The sequence below is a fragment of the Pseudorasbora parva genome, chromosome 20 (assembly GCF_024679245.1).
Source record: "Pseudorasbora parva isolate DD20220531a chromosome 20, ASM2467924v1, whole genome shotgun sequence".
NCBI classification, from domain to species: Eukaryota; Metazoa; Chordata; class Actinopteri; order Cypriniformes; family Gobionidae; genus Pseudorasbora; species Pseudorasbora parva.
This window is the reverse complement of record NC_090191.1, coordinates 26,537,890-26,564,870: the sequence shown is the minus strand read 5'-3', so window position 1 is coordinate 26,564,870 and position 26,981 is coordinate 26,537,890. Positions and strand designations below refer to the sequence as shown.

Sequence of the window (26,981 nt, the reverse complement as noted above, 5' to 3'; positions counted from 1 at the left end):
TAACTAAAACATTTTTTTATAATCTTAAAATCGTCGTATTTTGTCTCGTTATGTTGTAGTTACAGAAATCACCACTAGAGAGGGCGCTTGACATCATAGACTGTAAAAAAATCACAGTGTAGGTCCATACAGTCGTGGAGTCTTTTCATATTTTTAACATTTATTTCTTGCGTCAACATTTTTTTTTACACCATTCAACAAATAACAAATGAACAGAAGTGAATATATTAAATAAAACCCCCAGCACCGATCTTTTACACGTAAGCTACAGCATTTGCTCTCTCTTAGTTAATTTGTAGTCATGCACAACAGCAAATGTCCAGTTTCTTAATATCTTCAACTAAGAGAGCTAGTAAGAGATGTTTAAATTTGGATAAACATTATTGGAGTGCTGTATTACTGAAGTATTGTTATCTCTGTAAACAATAATGCAAAACCACGACGACCTTTCTATATCACTAATACTTCCAATCAAAACAACATACACTGTAAGTTCAATTCTTTACTGACCATTATGGATTTGTTATTTGGTTCAAATTTTGTCTATTTTATGTTAATTTTGCAGACAATATGCTTTTTTTTTTGCAAATTAGTGTTTGCAAGATTACCTTTATCCTTTTAAACCCTGTAGATTTGTAAAACTTGGGAGAGCAAGTTTTATAATGATTGATCTTCCCTTAAAAACCACTGATTGAAGCTACATCTTGCATGTATTACAACAGAACTACAAAAATGGTTGCATAGGTGAACAATGCTCACACTCAAACAAAACTAAATTAACTACATCACTTTGGGTGGATGAAATGCACAAGAACAGGTAGAGGAGGGCTGGCTGCTCACTGGCACTGACATAAACCCCTCAAGTTTATCCAGTTTCTTCTAGGTAGGTTGCAATCATACAACAAAACAACTGCACAAATACACTTGTAGGAAATATTAAGCATCAGGTAGTTAACTATATTATACAGTGTCTAACAATGTGCATCTCATTTTGGGTCTATACAGATTACCTGGGGGAAAGAAACTAAAGTGACAGAGAAATGAACTTTATTGCAGTTTTGTCACCTAAGAGGTTTGAGGTTAAAACATCCTCTGTTTTCTAAACATAAGGCTTCAGTGATGTACTGTATATGCTTCCTTTTTATAATCTGCGACCCTGTTTGATCCAGTGTTGAAGAGCCTTTGGACAACCTTTGTGTCTCCTTTTAGCTGAGCAGCAGGACAGGAGAGTCTCTCCATATGTTTGGCCATTTAATTATTATGCTTTTTTTTTTCTTTTCATTTTCCTTTTTATCGTCACCAGGGACTCCTCTGAGAACAGGTCTATTGTGTAGCACAAAGCGGCAGTGCATAAGCTTTTCATCTGCAGACATCTGCGTATGAATTGTCATTTACATTCTAATCCTTCTCTTCCAGACCATCAGTTTCAGTTTTATGCCTTGCCCGCCTTCATGTAAGTGGGGATGGTGCCACGCTGTGTTAATCCCTCAAAGCGTTTGTAGGTGTAGTTGAGGAAAACCCAGTCCTTGGACTTGAAGTCTGGTTCGGTTACATTTGTCACTGAAATGAGTGGTGAAACGGATAGTCAGAACAACCAATAGACACATGAAATGCCTAAAAGGCAATTAAGGCGCGCACACACACACACACAAAAGAAAAAAAAATTGTGTGTGTATCTGTTAATGTATAAATGTAAATTAACTGTTATATCCATTGCACATGATCTTTATGTAGTCTAATTAAATGACTGGGTTTCTTCCTAGGTAAACACCATACATCAAAAGAATAAAAATACTTTCAATTTTTAAAAAGGACCCTTGATCCCTGAGCACCTGAGGTAAGGATACATTTTAATCAGTAAACTTATTATAACTAAATACTGTCTACTTTGTGTACTCAAAACTATATGTGAATAAGTAGATTCAATATTATTGTATTTTGTACAGTATATTGATGCCATACACATATATTGTACATTTAATAAATAAAATAAAACTTTTTTTAAATATTCACAACATGCCTTATATTATGTATAAGTCCAAAACCACTATTCTAAAAACCCACAGGAATTTTTAGAAGGAACATAATAATTTAGCAAAGCTTAAGCATGCTTAACAATAACTAAACTTAGCTTGACCATCTGGGACACTGATACAAAAGAGCTCTGATTTTAAAGTGCAGCGTATAAAGCGGCAGACAACATAACTGCAGTGAGCACTGATCAACAAAGTGGCATTGTCTGTTGGTGTGGATGCTAATATAATTATCTTATTAGATAACTATATCAGTGCTTTAAGCGCAAAAAAGTGCAATATGCAAATCATATTTTAAATATATTTTATACATAAAAAATGTACAGGTCCTTCTCAAAAAAATAGCATATGTGATAAAATTTCATTATTTTCCATAATGTAATGATATAAATTAAACTTTCATATATTTTAGATTCATTGCACACCAACAGAAATATTTCAGGTATTTTATTGTTTTAATACTGATGATTTTGGCATACAGCTCATGAAAACTCAAAATTAGAAATCTCCAAAAAATTAGCATATTTCATCCGACCAATAAAAGAAAAGTGTTTTTAATACAAAAAAAGTCAACCTTCAAATAATTATGTTCAGTTATGCACTCAATACTTGTTGTCGGGAATCCTTTTGCAGAAATGACTGCTTCAATGCGGCGTGGCATGAGGGAATCAGCCTGTGGCACTGCTGAGGTGTTATGGAGGCCCAGGATGCTTCGATAGCGGCCTTAAGCTCATCCAGAGTGTTGGGTCTTGCCTCTCTTAACTTTCTCTTCACAATATCCCACAGATTCTCTATGGGGTTCAGGTCAGGAGAGTTGGCAGGCCAATTGAGCACAGTAATACCATGGTCAGTAAGCCATTTACCAGTGGTTTTGGCACTGTGAGCAGGTGCCAGTCGTGCTTTAAAAAACTAAATCATCTCCATAAAGCTTTTGAAGTGCTCCATGAAGTGCTCCAAAATCTCCTGATAGCTAGCTGCATTGACCCTGCCCTTGATAAAACACAGTGGACCAACACCCGCAGCTGACATGGCACCCCAGACCATCACTGACTGTGGGTACTTGACACTGGACTTCAGGCATTTTGGCATTTCCTTCTCCCCAGTCTTCCTCCAGACTCTGGCACCTTGATTTCCAAATGACATGCAAAATTTGCTTTCATCCGAAAAAAGTACTTTGGACCACTGAGCAACAGTCCAGTGCTGCTTCTCTGTAGCCCAAAGTGGCTTGACCTGGGGAATGCGGCACCTGTAGCCCATTTCCTGCACACGCCTGTGCACGGTGGCTCTGGATGTTTCTGCTTCCGCAGGTCCCCCAAGGTCTGGAATCGGTCCTTTTCCACAATCTTCCTCAGGGTCCGGTCACCTCTTCTCTTTGAGCAGCATTTTTTGCCACACTTTTTCCTTCCCACAGTCTTCCCACTGAGGTGCCTTGATACAGCACTCTGGGAACAGCCTATTCGCTCAGAAATTTCTTTCTGTGTCTTACCCTCTCGCTTGAGGGTGTCAATGATGGCCTTCTGGACAGCAGTCAGGTCGGCAGTCTTACCCATGATTGCGGTTTTGAGTAATGAACCAGGCCGGGAGTTTTTTAAAAGCCTCAGGAATCTTTTGCAGGTGTTTAGAGTTAATTAGTTGATTCAGATGATTAGGTTAAAATCTAGGTTAATAGATTTTAATTTAAAATCTTCAATATTAAAACAATAAAAGACCTGAAATATTTCAGTTGGTGTGCAATGAATCTAAAATATATGAAAGTTTTATTTTTATCATTACATTATGGAAAATAATGAACTTTTATCACATATGAAATTTTTTTGAGGAGGACCTGTATATATATATTTTGCAGCCAAGCTTATGTTCTTGGAAAATCCACTGTTCTAGGAGCAAAAGTACATAATTTAATCCATTGACCAACAGTCGGGCCACTCATGGTTACTGATGTTATTGTTAACACCGTCATTGTCTGTAGTAGTAGCAATAACGTTTGCTGCTGCTGCAGGTGTTTGTGCTGCTGCTACAGCAGATTGCTCATTAGTACCGCTGGTTAGCTTAGTTTGCTGCTCACGGACAGTGTTTAAAGTCATTTTCTCTGGTTGAATGTCTGTGTCTGACTCACGCGTCCTTTTGGTCCCCTTCTGAAGCCATGCTAAAATAGTAATCACAGAACTGTATGATAGCGATACGGAATTCCTTGCATGACTAGCCTTTAAATTAGGTGTCAATGTCATTCATTCAGGTTATTCAAATTAGTATCATAAAATAGAACTTCCGATGGGGTAGACTTAAACTGCTTGCATTCACGTTATTTGTCGAGATGAGGGGTAATTCATTGACATTTAGACTCTAAGGCCCCGTCCACACGGAGACGCGTTTAGCTGTATACGTATACATTTTGTACCGTATCAGCGTTTCGTCCACACAGATCCGGCGTTTTAGAAGCATGAATCCGATATTTTCTGGAACCGGGTCCCAAAGTGGGTAAATCTGAAAACGATCATCTTCTGTCTTCGTGTGTACAGCGAATCCGTATATTTTCTGAAACAGGGATGTCATCACACTACGTCCAGCACAGTAAAAGAGTTTAGGGATACAACTACGGGCACTGGGCATGCGCACATTAATATCGCGTCATTTAATTAACGTATCTGCATTATTGTAAGGGTATGTTTTGGGTTGGGGTAGGTGTAGGCATTAATAAAACACATCTGTTAAGTAGCAAATGTATTTATTGTTATTTTATTGTGAGCTTTTGCCTCACCTCCGACCACTGCTATACCCCTGCTAGCCACAACTCTTCTACTCTGTTTTTAGTGTATTTCTGTGGCAGAATTACAGCGCCACACACTGGCCTGGCATGCAAACTACATCGTTTTTAGTCAGTTTTGGAAATCTCGTGTGGACGCAGATATTTCTTGAAACGAGGGGGAAAAAAAGATCGGATTGGGAAAGCGCTGGCTTTGTGTGGACGGGGCCTAAATGACAAAGTACTGGCAACATGTGCACGCAAAAGATTACATACTGGTCCACCCTAAGCACTGAACTATATATAATATAGTTGTCATTTTAGTTATTCTTGCTGTGAACAGGCCTTAAATTTGTGGAGATGCACAATTTTAAATGTCAATTAAAAATTATTTCTACGTTTTACACAAACTTTTAACTTATCATAAATGGTTTACTGTACCTGGCTGTAGAATATCTGACTCTGGAAAGTCGTCAAAGTTGGAAGTATCATCAATACTCTTGATGTCAATGGAAATAGCAGCAGGTCTCTCTCTATGATCAGTAAAATAGTTAAGTTTAATTTGCTTACATTAACGTAGCCAATATACATTTTCTGAGTGCTTTTGCAGTTCTGGACAACACTGTACAAGTGCACGTGCAGATCTACCTGATATGCTCCCAGTCCACAGACTCAAAGAAAAGGTGAGATTTGATTTCATCCACACTTCCTGATCCAATCCTATTTTCTGCATCTGTGCAATACCTGAAAACATAAATCACACAGTTTGGTCAGATCAAATTTCAAATGATCTCAAGAAATGACAAGCTAGTTTTTGAACGCAAAGGCATTCTTTACTTAAAGGAAACAATCATTTTAACCGTAAAAGTTCAGTAGTGTTTTCTTTTCAAAAAAATAAATCGACTGCTTTCTCCTATGCTGTTTGTGTTACAGATACGGCAGTGTCTCTGACCTAAGGATCAAGTCCTTGGCTCTCTCTGAAATGGGGACTTCTGGGGGGAAAATTAACGTTTCTCGCCAGTTCATGACCTTCCTGTAGGTTTCCTGTGGCGTCTCGGAACAGAAGGGTGGGTAGCCTGGAACAGGAAAACAAAACAAACACCTGATTCAGTGCAGGAAAAAGCTACAGTAAAAGGCTTTTAGAGAAACTGAAGACTGGCCTGATATGAACCCATTCACTTTGTGTTTAGTATTTAAAATGACTAACCTATTAACATCTCATACATTATGACTCCAAGAGACCACCAGTCACACAGCTTATTGTAGCCGGTCTGCATGAAGACCTCAGGGGCGATATAGTCCGGCGTCCCGACGGTTGAATATGCCTGTATATGAGAGGAATGAGTTATTGATACTATCAGCAATGTTCTTTTCTGTAACACAAAGATGCTCTCTTACCAGCTGTCTTCGGTTTTTCTTCCATGTTTCTGCTTTCCTTTTTGAATTCATGTTTTGGAAGGCTAAAGAAGGTTGAAGCAGAGCAAATGCAGTTAATTTTGTCTTTAAAAAGGCCATATTTTTTATCCCTTGAGGTCCACTTATAACAGCAGGCTGCAACATTAACTTATGCACAAAATTCTAATATCGCATAAAACATTTGCGAATAAAGCAGTGTTCATCACGTGTGTTCAAGAGAAAAAAGAAGTCACTTCCTAGTAAATTGCCATAAAATATCTGTTAAAAAAATGGAGGTCGCTGCAATCAGGATAAAATCATTGAGTCAAAAAAAAATCTTTCATGGTAACTTGTGTTTGATTGCCAGGATTTTGGGAATGCAATCATGTAAGTAAGTACCAAATCGTTCTGATGACAGACTTTGACTCAGGCATTTCAGAAAGATAAAAACAACATTTGAGATGCTGTGCAATGAGATTGGTCCAATGGTTAGTCCAATTATCCAATCATATCCACTATTGAGGTATAGTCATGTGAGTTTTTTTGTTAAAGCGAGGAATTTATTTGTTTCCATCGTAGCTTGTGCATGTCTTTTTGAGATAAGATGAATGTATTTCTGCAATTTTTTTGAATGTAGGTGCATCTTGGCATTTCCATCCAGTGTTTTTTTTAATGCAATATCTAAAAATGCACATAGAAATAGGTGGATGGAAACATAGCTACCGATGATTTTTAGTGTGCCAAAGTCAGACTGAAATGATCAGGGACCCTGTTGAAAATAATTTAATCCGGATCACTTCTAAAGTTGTGATTCTCTGAGTAAGAATATGCAGAGCGGTAGGTTCTACACACAGCCAGAAACAGCACAACATCCCACATTAACAGCACAGAATCCCACATTTTGCCTTTATTGGTAACTCGTCTATCCTACTTCTATTACCTCACTATCACTGGGAAGAAAAGCTTTCTGAATATTGAACAGGCATCATCTATAAATGGTCTTTTTAGGCTGAAAAGGTAGTGTTTCCTAAATTTTTTGACTCCAAGGCCCTCCACTGTACACAATTTTTCGTGATTTACTGGATAAAAAAAGTTACCCAATTATACCCAATAAAATATTTTAGAGCTTGGGGGCATAACTAAACAAATGTATATTCATTATAAAGTAGCCATGGAGTTATACGATTTTATTAATTTACATGACATTTCCTTGTCTAGAAATGACATGTTTAAAATAAAGCTTCCTCAAAAATTCGGGTTTTCTAAGGCTGTGAGAATCCTAGTTTTTCTAAGGAAAAAAATAAAGAAAAATATAATAAGAACTAATAACTTTTTAAAAATCCTTTTAAGCCACCCTTGGAAGTTTTTTGAGGCCCCCTAGCCACTCAGATATGAGTTCTTTAATTTGTTGAAAAGTATTTTAATATTTTAGTATGGTTTTCTGTGTAACTTGTGCCTGTTGGTTACTCACAGAAGTCACTGGGAGGGTTGTGAGTGAGGTTACGGTAAAACTCAGTTCGATGGGCCTTCTTCAAGCCTGTGCATAGGCCAAAGTCAGACAGTTTGACATGGCCCTAAAAATCAAAGACAGTCTGTTATGAGGTGTTCAGTTTCATACAATACAATAACCGTCCAGAAACCGACTAATTTCCATTAAACATTTTTTTTGTTTGTGTGTCAGTAAATAAGAGATAAAGATGAATTCCCACCCGGGAGTCAAGCAGCAAGTTATCAGGTTTGATGTCTCTATGAATAAAGCCCAGCTGGTGGATGGAGTCAATAGCCAGAACCGTCTCTGCGATATAAAACTGCGTAGCTTCTTCCGACAGCGTGTCTTTCTTCATTAGCAGAGTCATCATATCTCCTGAACACACACACACACACACACACAAACACACACAAACACACACGAGTTATAGCCTCTGAGCAGCTGCTCTAAAAATAGGACTTTCCATAGTTCTGCTATGAGCAGATTGTCGTTAGTACTTTTCCAGTTTTAAATCTCTCACTGTTACATCAGTAAAAAAAAAAACATGTGATATTTTGTACATCTGTCCTCACCTCCAGGCAGAAACTCCATGATGAGGTACAGATTGCGTTTATCTTGAAAGCTGTAGAACATCTTCACTACCCAGGCGCCATCAGCCTCCACCAGGATATCTCTCTCAGCCCGGATATGAGCCACCTGCCCCAGGGAGACATACATTTGAGGAGAGATATTATCAGTGGATCAGGTATGACTATCGGAGACTGCTGAATTAAATAGAACCGAATGTCCATACCTGCTCTTTCTCTAACATGTCTGCTTTCCTGAGAATCTTCATGGCATAAATGTGACCAGTGTCCTTTTTCTGAACCAGGCGCACCTGAATGCAGCACAAAATTTTTGGAGAACCATTGGGATTGGCAATGAAATGTAAGTGTAACTATATTTCAGTGATCAAAAACATTTGCAAATCTGCAAAATCAAGTCAATGAGGATGAGTACAAACCACAGTTTTTATTGTTAAATGAAAGTATTAAAAACATTTTTATGAATTGAAATAAAGCTGACAATATACAAAGATAAAAATATAAATATTAAATAAAAAACTTAAATGAAATAAAGATAAATTAAAATGTACCAATATTAGGCAAAAATAATAAATACTATTATTAAACATTAAACTAAAACTAAATAAATAAATGCTACTTCAAACTATAACAGTATATAAATAATACTTAAATAACACTGGTACAAACACACAATGGCTATGTTTCAAGTCCTAGAGAGCTGCCTAATTTCAGGCATTATATGTGTGTTCCTAAAAGTAGGCATCAACTTTATGATGACTCATTTACTAAAGCTGGGGACATACTTAATGACTATCTGAAACATTTTAAGACTAAACTGAACACACTATATGATTTTAACTGCACTAAATGCAACTGGCACAGACCCAGCGCATTTAGGCATGATCAGTCGTAAGTATCAAGTTACATTCACAATCGGCCTTACATCTGTTAAATGTGTCCCGGGCTTAAATTCATTGTACTTCATGGAAAAGGAAATTCCAGAATGCATTGAACAAGCTCAAATTCATCCAATATTGCAAATATTGAAAAAAAAGTTGAAAGAACGATTATAAACATACTTATATTTCATTGAAAACTGAAAAATCCTTCTAAAACAAGTATGTGTAATGTCAACTCTGCTGGACTCAACTGTGTGTCAAGTCTCACATAGAGAGAGCTATTTATGTGGTATTTATGTATCAGTCACTTTTTAATTTCAGCTAGGATGTTGCCTGAGAAGTACATGTCAAAGTCTGAAACAGAGAATAGACACACCTCTCCAAAGGCTCCTCTCCCAATCACTTTGAGGGACTCAAAATCGTCGAGACCAAGTCGGGTCCTTTTGAGCCTCAGAAACTCTGTCTCCTTACGAGCGTGCAGAGAGCGCCTCATACTCTTCTACAAAAAAAAACAGACACTATCTTATAAAACTTTTGGTTATAATCATACAGTAAACCTCACTGGCCTACTCAAAGCAAGGTACTAAGCACAAAGCACACAGTTTGAGTCCTATTCAAACCACATAAGCAAAACAGTTTTTTTCTTAGTTGACACTTCTGTGATGGTAACTCAGGAAGTCATTCAATAATTTGAAGTAGCTCTATGGTCAGCAAGGGCATCTCACCTCTTCATCAGGTAAACCCTCCTCATCCATCACCTTCTCCAGCTTCTTCTGCCTGAAACGGGGGAAACGGATGCATTATGACCAGTCACACAACAAATTAGCTTTATTTGATCACATAACACTTGATCGAATTGATATGTTGTGATGCGGTTTGGAGGAAGCAGGTGTAGTGGGTCGTTGCTGCCATGATTACCTCATCTCCCGCTCCTCGTGCTGGGTGAGCAGGGTGCTGTAGAAGTGCTCCAGTGTCAGTTTGGCCACGGTGACTCTCTCACGTGTATGGTTGCTCATCGGGAGGGGCGCTGCCATTCCTCCCGTCATGGCCACGCTGGTCTGTAACAGGAAAATCATTTGCAAAGCAGAGATCTCTGAATACAAATGAATGCAACCTCCACCAAAGAGCCCTACTAATGAACAAAACACATGTATGCCTACATAAACTGGAAAATGTAATTATTACAACAATCATTGTAAATAGTTTCATTGTAAATTATATCTTTTTTTGTATCTCATTAATGTTATTATTAAAAATATTAATATTATCTTCATCACACGTCACAGCGCCCCCACGACCAACAATAAACAAATACAGTATAGCTAAATGATTAATTATAAGATTTGTTTAATATTATTTTAACAATTTAATTTTGTAATTCAAGGTTAATATAGTTTAAAACAACTAAAACTATTAAAAAGCCAAAACATTTTTTGTTATATTTTCCCTCAATTGACAGTCTACTACACAATACCACTTTGACACTTCAAAACGTTCATAGACTTATTCATATAAATTGAAGAGGTTTAGTCCAAATTTATTGAAGAGACACTTGCTTTATATGATGAACAGATTGAATTTAGGCTTTTATTCACATATAAATATTGATCAGTGAACATCAACAGAAGCTCAACCAAACCTGCTGGACTCACAAGAACAAATCTCATTGGTTCTTGTGGAAGCTCAAATGCGCTGTGTGACACGAAAATGAACCTAATTAGTTCTCACACCTCAAGCAAACATGCTTGAGCTTCCGTTTACCAAGAATGATGTGCGAGTTGATGAATGTTTCATGTGTAATAAAAGCCTAAATCTGTTCATCGTATATAAATCGTACCTTCAGTACGTTTTTTGTAGCTGTCAACAGAGGGACAGAAATTTCTCAGATTTCATTAAATTGCTTGTTTATTTGTATTACGAAGATAAACGAAAGTCTTAGTTTGGCACATGAGGGAGAGTAAATGACTAAATTTACATTTTGGGGAGAACTAACCCTTTAACTAAAACTAAAATGAAAGCGGAAAATCTAAAACTAAAAACTATATTGTAAGAATACTAAAATAAAACTGCCGTAAATTAAATTAGAAGCCTCATTATCGCTACGAGTGGGTTTCTCTCGTCATTGTGAGAACGTGGAAAAACCCGGAGTGGAGTTTCAAACGACTGAATTCAGAACGCTTACAAGTCGGATAATCCATATATGGTATTCCGGATCAGCATTTGGTCTGGTCTGACCCTTACCGCGTTGCTGCTTGGATACACGCATCGTTTGATGGTTTGGCTTCCTTCGGACTATAGTATTTTCTTTGACACTAGGCAGAGAAGAATTACGGCGACTATTTTTTTTGTGCCTGAAAAGTGAGTTATTCGATATGAAAACTTGTTTATAAAACGGGCTTTTAGGCAATACCACGTAATAAACAAGAGTGTTGTTGTTGTTCAGAAGATCAAGTAATCGCAGGATCGTGCCTAAAAACCGATTTTGGTTAATTAGCATTTTTAATATCTAAGCATTGTTTACTTATACGTTACCCGCTCGGGACTGAGAAGGTTACTGCACCTGCTCGTGCTGCGGTCACTGATGAATGTGGGGAAAACGCAAACTTGATTTGAGCGCGCTCGGCCTCGCGTCTGCGTGCTTGACCTTGCGGACGTGACATGCAGTTTGACAGGTTTATAAAAAAAAAAACAGATACATTGACGCGGATACACCACACAGATGGTCGTATTCAGTGAAGACTCAAATCTATCAAAATATATTGTCTATCAAAATCACAAAACATCGTAATAGACAGGTGATATATAACAAAATAAACATTGCGGATATCACATATCGGCTTCTGTATCATGTATTATGAGCATCAGTGTCTGCATTAACAACAGCACCACTGTGATTTATATCCACCATCATATTTGTAAATTCTCACCTCCCCGTCTTCCTCCAGATTAGACAGTTTGCCGGTTGACGAGGACCAAAATAAGGATAAAAAGAAGCCAAAGGAATGGCCTTAAGTTGAGTAGTCAGAGCAGAGTCCCTCAGTGATCGCTCATGTTTATTCTCTATTCAGGCTGATGTTTGTTGAGCGCTGCGGCGGGGCTGAGCTGACTCTGATGATCCACCTCCCCACACGCGCTCACTCTGACAAATCAAGAGTCCCTGACAGCCCAGGACATTTTTCCAAAATAAAAGTTGGCAAGAAAGAAGATACCAATAGAATAATGGAGAATAATAGAAATTGACAAAATAGCCTATGTATTAAAACATTTTAGACCAAGCAAAACGGTTTGTTTAACATATATAACCGTTTGTTATATATGCATTATAATATAATATAAATACACATTCATTCATGTATATATTTAAGAAATATTTGAATGTATATACTGTGTATATATTTATACAGTATATACATGCAAATATTTCTTAAATATATACATGGAGTGTGTATTATGTATATGTAAATACACTATAATTATGTTTATGTAAATACACATGCATGTATATGTTTAAGAATTAAATATAAATATATATATATATATATATTTATATATAACATTTTTCTTAAATGTATACATGCATGTGTGTATTTACATAAACATAATAATTATACACTTTACACTACACACATATACAGTATATTATTTAAACATAGACTTTTACTTTAATTAATCACAATTAATCAATTGCCCATCACTAATACATATGAAGAGTGATCCGAATATGCTGATTTGGTGCTCAAGAAACATTTCTTTCTACTCTCAATGTAAAGAAAACAAAAGCTAATTAATATTTCTGTGGAAAATATGACGCATTAGCATTCAAATTTTTAAAATTTGTATTTATTTATTTCAGACCGCTGGTGTTAATCTTTTAACTCAAAAACATTTCAAAATTAAGTTTTGGGTGTACAATAAGACACATGGGATGTAATGCAATATTCACAGTGTCCGTAACAGTTACATTTGAAAAATCAACCACATACACTTAAAAATATATATTTTCTTGTGCATTTATACCTGAGCAAAAACAGACACTACACACTATTTTTAATCTAAGAAATTAAACGACATATTTTTGAAATTTAATCTGACAGATTTATAATGATCAATAAAGACAATAGAGCTCTGCTGAATTAATAATGCATGGTTATAATGCTTATCAACAAAAATTGTGCAAGTTGCAGAACAGACAACCAAAAACAAAGGTTTAAATTACAAGACATCTTCCTGAAACAACCTCTGAGAGACATTTTCATATAATTTATAAATCCTACAATCATCTCTGGTGACAGCTATGAATAGCAATGTTAAATATTATTTTTTTTCTCTCTCTCTCACACACACGTATGCACGCACACACACGCATGCACGCGCACACACACGCACGCACGCACGCACGCACACCTTATCCACATTATGTGCACTCTTCTCCTGGTTCACATAGGCTAGAGAAGAGAAACAGTCACATACAGCTACTGGCCGTAAATTCCCTTCTCTGATGTCACAGTTCAATGTAGCTTAGCTTCTGTTCATCCTTGCCTGGGTCTCATTTTGGCCCATTCTCATTGCTGATACTGATTTTTCACAGACATTTTTTTAGCAGATGGTTCAGATACAGTGTTAAGACAAAGTCATAAAAGCCCAGCAAGGTTTATAAAATCCACAAACTTGTAAAATGTAATGAGTAAAGCTACATACGCTTGATGATGAAAACTTTTCACTGTAGAAAAATTGTGCGTTCTAGTTTAACCTCAAGTGTGTGCACTATGGGTGACTCTCTTGGGCATTTAACAGGCCCTCTGTCATCGACGGTTGAGTGCAGACACTGATAAACAGGCTAGGAACAGCATAATGGACAGGCTGATTGCCACAGCCCCCCCGCAGTCCTTGGCATTTTCCTAAAACAGACAAGATACACATAATATGTACCAGAGATCTCTAAAAATCTTAGTCTGTAAACAGATTGTAATCAAAAGGCAGCCTTCCAATACATGTCTGTGAATTGTGTGCAAATATGTGTGTGCTTACTTGAGGGTGGTAAGCATGACAAGACTCAGGCCTTCTTCGTATCTTTTGAGATCTCATGCGGTCACATTTGACTGAGGCATTGTGTGCTCAGCGGTTAAGAAAAAATGAAGAAAAAGCAACAACAACAAAGCATTTTATAGCACAAATATATATTTTTAAATAGTAGATACTTTGTTATACAGTTGGTGGCTTGTTTAAAAATGTATAAAGATATGTTTGCTTTGAACATGAATTTGATCTGATTTCCTTAAATGCATAGTTTACCCAAAAATGAAAATGTGATGTGTATCTGCTTACCCCCAGTGCATCCAAGATTTAGGTGTGTTTGTTTCTTCAGTAGAACACAAATGAAGATTTTTAACTTCAACTGTTGCAGGCTGCCAGTCATAATACATGTGAATGGTTAACAACTCTATGAGAGTGAAAAAAAAAACATGTTTAGACAACATGCACAAAAACCCTACAGCTCCTGACGACACATTGATGTCTTAAGACACGAGCTGACCGGTTTCTGTGAGAAACCGAACAGTATTTATGTTTGTTTTCTTTTACTTCATATCCAAACGACTCTCATCTAGTGTTTCCATCCGCTATTACTTCTGTATGGTCAAAACTGGCACGATCATATGCGTATATATATATATATATATATATATATATAGAGAGAGAGAGAGAGAGAGAGAGAGAGAGAGAGAGAGAGAGAGAGAGAGAGAGAGATTCCTTATTAAATCCAATCTGTACAGTGCCTGCGGATTGGTCGAATGAGGCATCTACAATATATATATATATATATATATATGATCGCGCCAGTTTTGACTGGTGGAAGTAATGACGGGTGGGAACACAAGATGAGATTCTTTTGGATATGAGGTAAAAAAAATAACAAATACTGTTCGGTTTCTCACAGAAACCGGAAGGTTCGTGTCTTAAGACAGCAATGTGTCGTCACGAGCAGCAGGGTTTTTGTGCATGTTGTCTAAGCATGTTTTTTTTAATTTTATTTTTTTTAAGAGTTGTTACCCATTCATATGCATTATGACACCTACATTTTGGATGCACTGGGGGTAAGCAGATAAACACGGATCACATTTTCATTTTTGGGTGAACTATCCCTTTAAAGGTGCACCCAGAAATTTGTGTGAAACTTGTCATTTCTAATTAGGTTAATGTACTGGTTGCACCTTTAAGTGACTAAATTGATCTTCAAAGCTGTGATTCATCTCCTCAGTCACAGTGTGTGGTGGTCTGGGGAGACTGATTTAGCTGGGGTTTTAAGGATATATTTGACCTCTTTGGGCTCCATGGTGATGGGTGGGTACTGCCGAGAACAGTCACAATCTGCCTGAATCACCACCAACAGCAAGTTACTGTCTGGAATCTGATTAATTACAAACACCCTGTGTGCAATAAAAGAAAGAGAGCGAGATCAAGTCTAGTTAATGGCATTCTTATTGCAGAACAAGTTTATTAAAAAGAATCCAGAGCAAAGAGACATTTCAATAGCCACAAAATGTAGAGTTATGAGAGCCTGGCGCAGAGTAGATGCTAGCGAAAGGAAGTCTCGATGACTTAAGGAGGTGTCACATTTCACCTGTGTCTCAGTGTTAAAGGACCTTTTTTTTGATATCCTTTTGTCTTGTATATGTTCAGTACCTATATGCTCTTGCCTCCATTGTTATTTTGTTAGTTTTCATATTACTTGTTTGTTACCATGTCAATCCTGCACCTGTCTATCATTAGTCCCTTGTCATTAGGAGACAATTACACAACACCATTTTCAACTAAAAACGTAATTTTGTCGGTTCATTTACATAAAAAAAAAACATTTTCTGGGCTTGAAACACAAATTTAAATGTGCAAATATTTAAAAACGATACTGTTATCATGTCTGTGTAAAGTACAAAAATGTGCAATATGAAATGGTGACCATGCATATGTGTATAATATGTGTTAATCTAAAGTCAATAGGCGGGTGGTGTTTTTTGCCAAATGACGTCACCAAATACTGGCCTGCCATGTAGAATACAGGGTTTTTAGTTGTTTTTGTGGATCTGTGTGAACAGGGAGTAGTGTATTAGGACAAGGTCAAGGATGTCTTATGTAGGCCTACCTGAAAAATGCAAAAAAAAAATGTTTCCACTTATAGTACATCGTTGTTGTGTAAACATCCCCTAGTGTATTTAAACCCCATCATCCCTTCGTGGTCTTGTGTTAACGTTTGGTATTGGTGTTTCTGTTTATTGTTTCTTATGTTTATTAAGGCACTACACCATTTTTGCACCTAAAGCAGTTAATTTACACAACAGAATTTTTGGGGCCTGAAAACAAACTTTTGAAAACAGGTTTAAAAGTGTACGTTTTTGAAAACGATACAATTATTGTCTCTGTGTAAACTACAAAAAGACAAAATTGTGGAAAATGGCCACATTGTGCACATGCATATTACATGTTCAGTTTTGTTGGGTAGTGCTTCTTTAAAAAGTGAAATTGCCTGCTACTGTAATTGGAATAATACAGCGTTTTTTAAAATCCTTTTTCTGTACTGTAGCCTACATAAAACACAACTTTTCAGATTTTATGGCATCACTGTCCTTTAGATGTGCCCAAAATGTGATTTCAGTTTTTTTCAAACACTGAAAAAAGATACAGAGGACTTAATAATCCTAGTTATTATTAGTAAATAAAAGATTATCATGTAAAAAATAAAGCAATATGCTTTAAAACTGTTATTTTACTTCAGATTTTGGGCCCCCACTTTCTGTAACTTTATTTTCCAGTATATTATTTGTCTTCACCACTAGAGGTCGTCAGAAAGACAGAACACTACGAAGGCATAAGTAAGAGATGACAGTGAGCATAGGGTTTTTGGAGTAAACTGATACATTAAGTATGAGGAAGAGTCCCCTCTATCTCTTTATATATATAGGAACACCATACTAATACTGTGTTTGACCCCCTTTCACCTTCAGAACTGCCTTAATTTTACGTGGCATTGATTCAACAAGGTGCTGAAAGCATTCTTTAGAAATGTTGGTCCATATTGATAGGATAGCATCTTGCAGTTAATGGAGATTTGTGGGATGCACATCCAGGGCATGAAGCTCCCCCACACCATTACACCACCATCACCAGCCTGCACAGTGGTAACAAGGCATGATGAATCTATGTTCTCATTCTGTTTACGCCAAATTCTGACCATTTGAATGTCTCAACAGAAATCGACACTCATCAGACCAATATTTTTCCAGTCTTCAACTGTCAATTTTTTTTTTCTTTCCTATTTGTAGTGGAGATGAGTGGTACCCGGTTAGGTCTTCTGCTGTTGTAGCCCATTTGTAGCCTGACAAGCCAGAACCACATCAAGATGTTTGGTCTGGAAACTCACCATAGACAGGGCTCAATCCAAGGGGCGGGATAAACGGTTGTCTTTCAAACTCCCTCTGCACGCGATAGGATAGCGCTACACCAACCGGAGCAACGACGGTGAAGGGGAGCTCGCTGACTGATTAAACATTCGCTGTACCCGGTCGGCTAAACTCCGAACACATCTTCCCTTTTTAAGAATGACTTCAGTGCCGCTCTTTGTTCTTTTCTCAGAGGAAAGCTTAACTCCAAGTCTTCTGGAGGCGCGGGCAGAGCTGATTCGAAAGACCGCCGCCGTTAGCCAGTTTCTGTGTTTACTAGAAGCACGCAAACGCAACTCGGCCGTCGTCATTATGGCCCCGCCCGCCGACTCTATACATGATGTGATTGGGCCGTCCAGATTCTGAGGAATACAGCTCAGATAGGAATTGAGAGTTGCTAGACCACACTTGCGGGCAAATTAAATTTGCTGCCGCTAGGGTGCGTCTAGATTTCTAGGCTAGCCCATTTGCATCAAGGTTGTGCATGTTGCTGCTTCACAAATGCTTTGCTGCATACCTCGGTTGTAATATATGTATAATATATATATATATATATATATATATATATATATATATAGCAACTATATAATATATATCAAAAGTACAGTATGCAATTATAAATCTAAGAAGAACAGTTTGAGACTCTCATAATTACAACTTTACATTTTGCAAATGTGACTTGCCGTCAATTAAAAAAGCTTTTTATTTTATTTTATTTTTTATATATAATTAAACTGCATTGCAAATTCTTTCCATGATCAAATAATCTATGGGTGTTCTTACTTTTGACATCTCCCACACTTGATCATGCTGTTGGTTTCTTTGATTGATGGCTCATAGATGAAGCTGGGATACTCAGTGTCACATGGCTGCAAAAGGCCCCCCTTTGACTTCCTACCAGCTACAAAGGAAACCCACAGTTATGGATTAAAGAATGCAATGTCCTTATATCATCAAATAATATCAGCTGTAGGACACTTTCATTATACGTTTTCAACAATACAAAAAACTCTTTTGATCATGAAAAACAACATGACAAATCTTTCTCTGATCTCTCTTTTTCACACACAGCACAAGCAATATCACACACAGTGATGGAAACGGCACTTACATGAATGGAATAAGGCCTTGGCTGTGACACATCAAGATGAAGGAGGGTTACAAGATTAAAGAAATAAGAGCAAGCGATGAAGATGAAGAAGGAAGATGAGGGACACAGGAACGGCCATACAAACAGGTGAGTAACACGGATGAATGATTGCAGTATTTACAATTAGTTTACTTTAAACATACCCTCCACAAAGTGATCAGAATGCCATAGACCATAGATGTTGAAGTCTAGTAAAAACCTGGCAGAGAAAACGTCTGATTTTACAAGGGATGAACTGAGTCACTGACATTTTAAAGAGCAGAAAAAACAGCTACACTTACAACAAGAAGTTCGACAGGAACCATCTCAGTGCTGCCAGAAGATTATAAAAGGGCTGAGGGAAGAAAGAAAGAAAGAATCAAGATCCTTTCATTTCAATTACACTGAGAATTTCTGTGTAATAGCTCATGACAGAAATCTTTTTTTTTTCTCAACACCATCTTTGTGATCAAGGTATGAAGGTCATGTCTTTTTCTAGATCAGCCCTCACCTGTGACCTCCACCCATATATTCATAACACAATGGATTGCAAGAGCAGCAGTGTAATGTATTACATGTAACACTGATAGCATCTGACTGTTGTGTTCTGGTAGACGTTATTAAAACAGACAGCACAATGCTTACACTTAGCAGGGGTCGAGCGCCGCTAGCAGAGTGAGTATGCACCTTACACATGCCCTGATAGTCATAGAGTAACACTCTGGGGGAAAACACACACACAGTGACACACAGTTTACACCTTAATGCATTACATCACATTCACGTTTAATGCAAGTTTAAAAAATAAAGCTTTCAAAATGGTGCTTTCACAGCAATCGCCATAGGAAGAACCTTTCAGTGAAAAAAATGTTCGTGTCGAGAACATAAAAAAACATTGTTCCATTATAAAGAACATTTTGTGCAATGATAAGATTCTACGGATGTTAAAGGTTCTGCATGGCACATTAGCCGATTTTACATCACTGCCTTGGTAGCGCAAGAGTTTGCATATGATATATGCAAATAATGACTGTGTTAGAGAGGATGATCATATATTTCTTTTAGTTTTATTATTAACTTGTGCTTGGCTAGCTACAGAGAAACTGGCAGCCAGGCAACAAGCAAGTGACCAATCCTGAGTGGCGACGTCACAACATGCGCAGTTCTACCAGCACGGTTGGCTTCTATGATCATGTATCAGTATCATGGTTTCCACAAAAATATTAAACAGCACTACTGTTTTCAACATTTATAATAAATAAGAAATGTTTATGATGTTTATTGAATTACATGCTTAGATTGGTTTGTGAAGTAAAAATGAAGTAACTGGAACCGTTCCTTACCATTCTTCGAACCACTTGGTTAAAACAGCTATTCATGCCAATAAAGAACCTTTAATTTTAAGAGTGTGGGCACAAGAGTTTTCATAAACAAAAAAGTTCTCTAACCTTTTAAACATGCCCATTCTCAAGAGCTGTGACATTACCGACCCGTCGAGTTCCCCCAGAAACCTGCCAACCTACAGATACAGAGAATAGAGAGACATGTGGCTTCAAGACATTGTAGTTATTTATTATTTATTTCACCAGGATCTCTTTCTAGTTCACAATAGGAACAATGACAGCTCAGAATGAATGTTTACCGTATACTAGCTTTACTGCCATAGACATCTTGACTTTACTGTTCAATAAAGCACTGAAACTAAATTTTAAACAGCATAAGTTTGGGCTCTTTAGGGCTGCAGCCCAACATCAAAGTCAGCGTTTACTGCAACAGCACGCTGAATTATTCAGATAACCTGTTATCCCTCTCTTCCTCTATATTTACCCGGATGATTCTCTCTCTTGCTCTCTCTCTCTCTCTCTCTCTCTTGCTCTCTCTCTCTCTCTCTCATAGGACCTCTACTAATGATGGAAAACACCTCATGCATTTATTTATTTATTCATTCATTTCCACAGTAACTCTCCTATGCTGCGTCAATGGTGAACAGTTTTTTTTTTAATCTGTTATTCACAGCAGAAAGTCCTTATTTAGGAACTGTTTTCATTTTATGATACCGTGACCTGCTTTCAAATGGCAAAATCTATTTTTACTGCGTGTCATTTAGCGTGCCATCTTTGTAACCGTTCCTGTTTAGATTGTCTTAAAGTTGCACTATGTACTTTTTTCAGTATCCACAAAAAAACAGGCCAGTGTTATATATCTTGTTCAGTTAATTTTTAAATGTTTTCAACTATTTGTCAATTGTGAGAATTTCTATTTTAACCAAGGAGCTGAGACGTCTGAGCACAGCGTCTGAGGGAGTCGGCTGAAAAATTCTGTCATATCTGGGTTACCCTCGGTTTCCAGTTTTATTCTGCAGAAGCGCTTTACTCTTAGCGGTGTGCAACAAGTGTCACAGCTGCCGAGCGAACGCACAGAGTAAAGTCATAACATCATTTTAAACTCACTTAAATGTATCTAATATGATAAACAGAGCATACTCATGACCGGAAAAGCAGAAATAGCGCCCGCAACTGTGTCCCGTCATAATAAAAGTCCCGCTGCTCGTGAGCTGTGTGTTTGCGTAACAATCGCTCCAGCGGCCTTGCTCAGCTCCTTCAACATTCGCTCATGCTCTGCTTCATACTACAGTAACGTTAATAACCGCATTCATGAACATGAGTCCTATCCCGATTCTTTTTCTCCGGCTGCGAGGTGAAGACCACATGTCCCAAAATTCTGTGATCAAACTTGGCCTCATCACATTACGCCTTTGTTTGAATAGGCATCCCCTAGCGAATGGGAAAAGTTACACAGTGTAGCTTTAAACCCGGGTTGGAATACACTGCACGATTTTTGCAATCCTATAAGATTATTACAAATCACACTGTATGACATGCATGTAGACTGTACAATGATGACACCTATTGACTCGTAGGCTTCGATGCAAGTTTCTATAAAAGAATAAAATGTCATCAGCATGCGCTATTGGTAAACAAAAAGAGCAAGATGAATCACACTTTGGCGTTACAACACGTTGTAGTTTTTGTGTGCTGGAAAAAAAGAGGACATGGCAATATAAAAAGGGGAAAGCATTTTTAAGTTTTAGTGCCATGTCACGTTGATTTCGTGTCGCATTTTTATTGGCTGGTCAGTAGACATAGGTAGCGGCAGCAAACACGGTGCAGTGCGGTGATCATGGTGAATATCTGACACTCAGAAAATGATCGGAGGCTCATTTTCTGAGTGTCATCACAGTCACAGTCTTTCTCAAGACTGTGACAATGGCCGTCTTTGAACCTCTCTCATTGTATAACATAGGACCACCTATTAGGAGCCACAATCACAGAAATCATTACTTTCATCAAATAATTTAGTTTTTTAGTTTGTGTTCCCCTGTTCTCTTTTTCCCACCATTAGTTAATCTCCTTGGTTACTTATGAATTAGTTCACACCTGTTTGCATTCAGTTCATCCTTGTGTACCTTGTGTATATATAAGCCCTTCAGTTCCTTTTGTTCCTTTGTCAGGTATTGTTTGTGTATGGCACAGTGTTTCGTTGAGTTTGTACCGTTGTGCATTTCTTGAATTTTCTTATTTTTTAAAAATATGCTACCATTTCATCCTTTGTGCTTTCAACTATTTACACTACAGCAAACACACACAGAAATAATTGTAATAAAAATATAATTAGTTACTATTAGTAACTAATAGTACTATAATATTAGTTACTATGGACACTTTTTACAGTCCAAACACTCAGCAGTGAATTAAATGACATCTCTCCCTATATGTTAATATTCTGTTTAATTCAGAAATACGTGTTTTTGCATCATTGCAGATGGGTTGCGAATGCCATTTTGTTTTGACCTTATCCTGTCACTTTAAGTGCTCTTACATCAGTCCTGTCCTTAGAGATGATGACGAAGCCATTACTGTCAATGACGTAGCAGTTAACGTCCTGTGAACAAAAAACACAAAAAGCATTTGCCATATTGAATTAGTTTGATGGAGGAACGGTGATGCATATTTTCACCGATATGTCCACAAATGCTCTAGATACTGAGCACTTATAAATTATAAATCCTATATTATAAAATTCTCACCGCATTATCAGTACAGCTTAGAGGACAAAGCCCCTCTACACCAGAACACTGTGAGAGATAGAAATTGACAAAGAGATAGAAACCGAGCATGATTTACATGTATTAAGTTTTGTATAGTGTCGTGTTTATTCTCCTATTTGTATTGAGTACATACATCTGTGTCATTCGCCTGGTGTTAATCCAGATAATGCAGCAGCAGTGAAAAAAGCAAAAACATTAATTAATATAAGATCACATTCACTAGCTCATGACTGCTTCAAAATCCATCTTATAACACTGTTCTGCCTTTGAGCAATCACATGATCTGTGCAGGCTCCTGTGTGCGTTTACTCCTAGCATGTCTCAGATGAAAATAGGGACAGAAAAACAATTCCTCTAATAGGGACCTGTGAATGTTTACTATAGCTACTGTTAAAGATATATAGATTGTATCTCAATGTGCCGTCATTTTGATTCATCTTAATTTAATTGATCTTAACTTTTCTCAATTTAAGCATTTGAGTGGCCTACTGAGAGAGATTGCTTTCCTGTAAAACATACATTTACTTAATTACATGTTTAATATACACTACTGTTCAAAGGTTTAAAAATAATAATAATAGATTTAGATCTATAGAAATATAGATTTACTTAATGCATTTAGATTTTAACATTTCAAACATTTAACAGTAAGAATAATCTTGGTGGTGTGCAAGTCTGAATATGGGATTAGTTAATATTGCTGCAGTCAGGAGTGAGCACAAATACAGTGGTAATGTGCCAGCTGAGGTGGAAGAGCATTCAGGGAGGCATGGAAAATCCCAGGGGTACTAGAAAATTGGGAGTGTGTTCTCCCTGAGGAGGGTGTAGAGAGTGATATTGCCTCCTCTCCCCATTCTTTTCGAGTGCCTTTTGGACTCTCCCACCCTTCTCTCAACACTTATCATCTTCTGTTTGTATTATAAATATCAAACAAAAGCCTGTGCTAGCAGTGTCACCACTAACATTATTGTGTTTATCTTCACCTCCCATCAAATGCACAATGTTTAAACAGATAAGACCCATCCGGTAAGTTTTGCACACGCTGGTGTTCATATCCTTGTGGAGATGTCCTGTTGACATTTGCTGTGTATAATAAAATATAATGTAATATATATATATATTTTTATTTAATATACATTTTTAATACTTTTTTCAAGTTTAGAAAAAACATTTACACAGCCACAAAAATAAACATTCTTGTAGGAACTGCAAGCAATAACTGTAATTGCAGTAGTAAATATGTGAGTTTTAGTACCTGATTGGCTATGGACCAAAACCTTTTTTCCAACATCTCAAGAGACATCTGTACACCAATGGCTATGCAGGAAAGAAACACAGACAAAAGATAAGAACATGTTTTCACATTCTAATAGTATTATAACATATCAAATTAAGAAATGTGTTAGTAGAAATGCATGTGAACAATTAAATGACTAAGACACAACAACTAAAACAAGACGAAAACGTTATCAAAACAATCCCCGTTCACACGGATCTACGAAAGTGATTAAAAAAGGCTGTATTATGCATGCCAGGCCAGTAGTTGGCGCTGTCACTTTGTCAAGAAACACCCTTGTAAACACCATTACCCTTTTTACAGATTTGCGTGTTTTTTGTTTGTTGTTTTTTTTGGTTTGTTTGTCTTTACCACGATATGGTAAAGAAAAGTAATTGTTTGCTTGCATTTTTCGACCCCCAAAAACGCAGCTGTTATCAGTGTTGCTAAGAATACTTCGCAAAAAAAAAAAATGCAATTTTGGTGCTCCAAAAACCCCAAAACACCCCCCAGATGTACAAATTCAGTGGAGAATTTAGACTCCCGATGGAGAAAATCACTTTGGGCTATTTTTAGGCTACTTTTGACTGGCCATTGGACTGGGCTACTTTTGACTGACCATTTTCGCTGGGCTACTTTTGTTGCACAGACCTGGCAACCGTGTTTGTCATGTAAATAAATGGCCAAAACACATAAAAAGTTACCGTTTTCAGTTTTTTCCTCCCCCTGTGTTAAATTTTTTAGCTGAGGAGCCTATTCTGACTTGCAAATATATAATCCAAGCATGGATCAGTGGATGTGCTGATATCTTATGTCTCAGTCCTGATCCCTCATACCGGTATACTAAACTTGCTATCTCCCTCACATCATTAGTTTACTACTTTAAACCTACTGCCTCATATATCACACCTGATACCTAATAACTCAGTCTGTACATCCGCTTCCCCCATAAACTGCTGCATTTTACAGAACAAGGTTTTGTTGTTTAAGACCCGGTGTAATTAGTAGGACAGTTAGAATTTACAGTGAGCTGACGGGTCTGATTAAACTGCAGTAAATTGTTCGTTTGAGTAAAAATCTTTTAACTTCAATAATTCAGAGAGAGAGAGAGACCAGAGTCGAATCATCCATCATACTGAAGCTAATTAATAGAGGTGGATAATAAAGAGGCAGAGAGTGGAGGGCAGTGTTGGTAATAGCTGCCAGGGGGATAGAATATGGCTAATAGATGGGGAGACAGACTCTTGAATAAGTAGATGTGTATTATAAAGCTCTAGACCTAGCAGACATACTGTAACAATGCTGGAAGATTACAGTCACCGTGTCTCCTCCAGCATCCTAAAGATTTGGACAGCCCTGCAACGAAGATTACCCAAAATAGTGTTGAGCGAGCTCGCAGACGGATCCCAGCGCAGTTAAAGTGTGAATGACGGAAGACATGTGACTCCAGCAGAGCAGATAATTTAGTAAATACCCAGTTTTCTGAGCTTCTGTCATTCTCTTTTCTACACAAACATCCCACACACAAAAACAAACACAATGATGTGAGACAGCATGAAAACTCAACCAAAACCTCAGAGCGACAACATGGCAAGCAATCAATCCTGCTTAAAATACCTTTAATGAGAGAGAGAGAGAGAGAGAGAGAGAGAGAGAGAGAGAGAGAGAATGTGTGAAATGTATGTGGCCTTTTTTATGAATAGGCTACAGTATCAGAGCTTGAAACTCTCGATAGACAGATAGACAGACGGACAGACAGATAGACAGACAGACAGACAGACAGACAGACAGACAGACAGACAGACAGACAGATAGATAGATAGATAGATAGATAGATAGATAGATAGATAGATAGATAGATAGATAGATAGATAGATAGATAGATAGATAGATAGATAGATAGATAGATAGATAGATAGATAGATAGATAGATAGATAGCGGTCAGTCCTTGTGTGTGTGTGTGTGTTATTGAGGTAAAAATAAGATGAGTGTGTGTGAGTACACTGTACTCCATGCATTGTTTTTACTAGTTCACTGATGTGTGCAGTAGATTCTGCTATATTGTATAGTTTTAAGATTAGTTTAATATGCATTTCAAATTCTAGATTATATTCTAAATTATGCTAATGTATTTAATATCTATTTGAATATGTCAGGTCTAAACTGCAGTGTGTGTGTGTGTGTGATGGCAAACAGAGCAGCAGGGTCTTTACATTGCAGATTATCACGAAGAGCTCAAGTAGCATACGCTAACAGTGAGTCAAAAAAACACCCTCTCAATCCCCCCTCCTCTCTCTCTCTGTTGCTTAGGTAACATGATGTCAGCGCAGCCCCTACCGACACCTTGAAGACTCACCACCCAAATATGACACTGTCCTCAACGTGAGCAGCACACACAGGGACCTCAATGTACACACCCACATACACACTTCATGGAATAGAGGGCTTCTGATAAGGAGAGAAATGGCATGGTAAGGATTTAATGGAGCTGTAGTGCTTTTTCTTGTCAATGTCTGGCATGTGAAAGCATGTGGGCGGCACTGAGGTCCTTCTGAAGTACACGGTGTGTTACTTGCAACAGCCCACAACATACAGGAGGTAAACGCTTCTGGTGTCCAGAATGCTTTTCCTCTTATAAATAGCTGCAATGGATGCATTTCTCATTTTTTGAGGTGCTGGTGCTGCAGAGCGGCCTGCATGCCTTCATGCATTATTCAGCACAACAGGCAATAGAGGGAATGTTTGTATACATGGATGACATTTGGTCAAGTTTGTCCAAGTGAACAATGACGCGTACATGTGTGATTATATTTCTGCGCTGTTGCATGATGTCAGCACTCTGATGCTCTGATCACAGGGTATAAAATGCATCACTGCTGGTGATTGTGACGTGATTGGATCCATCCATCC

At 37.5% G+C, this 26,981-nt stretch overlaps 3 protein-coding genes across 4 annotated transcripts in view; 1 reads left to right on the top strand and 2 right to left on the bottom strand.

Annotated features, from left to right (window-relative positions):
• Window positions 1-142: 142 nt before the first annotated feature.
• Window positions 143-12,271, bottom strand: stk38l (serine/threonine kinase 38 like). Its single transcript, XM_067428219.1, has 14 exons — window positions 12,053-12,271; window positions 10,044-10,183; window positions 9,851-9,902; window positions 9,502-9,624; window positions 8,454-8,537; window positions 8,233-8,356; window positions 7,881-8,035; window positions 7,643-7,745; window positions 6,175-6,236; window positions 5,984-6,101; window positions 5,729-5,852; window positions 5,425-5,520; window positions 5,218-5,309; window positions 143-1,560 (listed from the first exon to the last, which is right to left on the bottom strand). The coding sequence occupies exons 2-14, from the start codon at window positions 10,169-10,171 to the stop codon at window positions 1,433-1,435; spliced, it is 1,389 nt and encodes a 462-aa protein (XP_067284320.1). The 5' UTR covers window positions 10,172-10,183; window positions 12,053-12,271; the 3' UTR covers window positions 143-1,432.
• Window positions 12,272-13,520: 1,249 nt separating this feature from the next.
• cacna2d4a (calcium channel, voltage-dependent, alpha 2/delta subunit 4a) overlaps window positions 13,521-26,981 on the bottom strand; it is a 51,188-nt gene continuing 37,727 nt past the window's right edge. Inside the window, exons 27-38 of the mRNA XM_067428217.1 lie at window positions 24,050-24,111; window positions 22,777-22,821; window positions 22,566-22,628; window positions 20,135-20,205; window positions 19,332-19,407; window positions 18,989-19,041; window positions 18,851-18,906; window positions 18,669-18,689; window positions 18,341-18,458; window positions 15,435-15,550; window positions 14,154-14,236; window positions 13,521-14,023 (exon numbers count right to left, since the gene is read on the bottom strand). Of these exons, the coding sequence (XP_067284318.1) occupies window positions 13,928-14,023; window positions 14,154-14,236; window positions 15,435-15,550; window positions 18,341-18,458; window positions 18,669-18,689; window positions 18,851-18,906; window positions 18,989-19,041; window positions 19,332-19,407; window positions 20,135-20,205; window positions 22,566-22,628; window positions 22,777-22,821; window positions 24,050-24,111 (860 nt within the window). The 3' untranslated portion in view covers window positions 13,521-13,927. The remainder of the gene's footprint in view (window positions 14,024-14,153; window positions 14,237-15,434; window positions 15,551-18,340; window positions 18,459-18,668; window positions 18,690-18,850; window positions 18,907-18,988; window positions 19,042-19,331; window positions 19,408-20,134; window positions 20,206-22,565; window positions 22,629-22,776; window positions 22,822-24,049; window positions 24,112-26,981) is intronic.
• The window catches only part of lrtm2a (leucine-rich repeats and transmembrane domains 2a), a 31,611-nt gene continuing 19,570 nt past the window's right edge, over window positions 14,941-26,981 (top strand). Inside the window, exons 1-3 of one of the 2 annotated variants that reach the window (XM_067428224.1) lie at window positions 14,941-15,023; window positions 18,629-18,794; window positions 26,382-26,542. The gene's annotated coding sequence lies outside the window, so the exon portion shown is untranslated. The remainder of the gene's footprint in view (window positions 15,024-18,628; window positions 18,795-26,381; window positions 26,543-26,981) is intronic. The other variant, XM_067428226.1, reaches the window with a different exon arrangement.

Bases quoted from the DNA above. Each gene is read 5' to 3' on its own strand.
- stk38l (XM_067428219.1), bottom strand. From the start codon at position 10,171: ATGACGGGAGGAATGGCAGCGCCCCTCCCGATGAGCAACCATACACGT. The intron at 8,538-9,501 runs GTGTGTCTATTC...TGCTGCATTCAG, and splicing joins GGAGAGGAGCCTTTGGAGAG to GTGCGCCTGGTTCAGAAAAA. The intron at 5,521-5,728 runs GTCAGAGACACT...TTATGTTTTCAG, and splicing joins GCCAAGGACTTGATCCTTAG to GTATTGCACAGATGCAGAAA.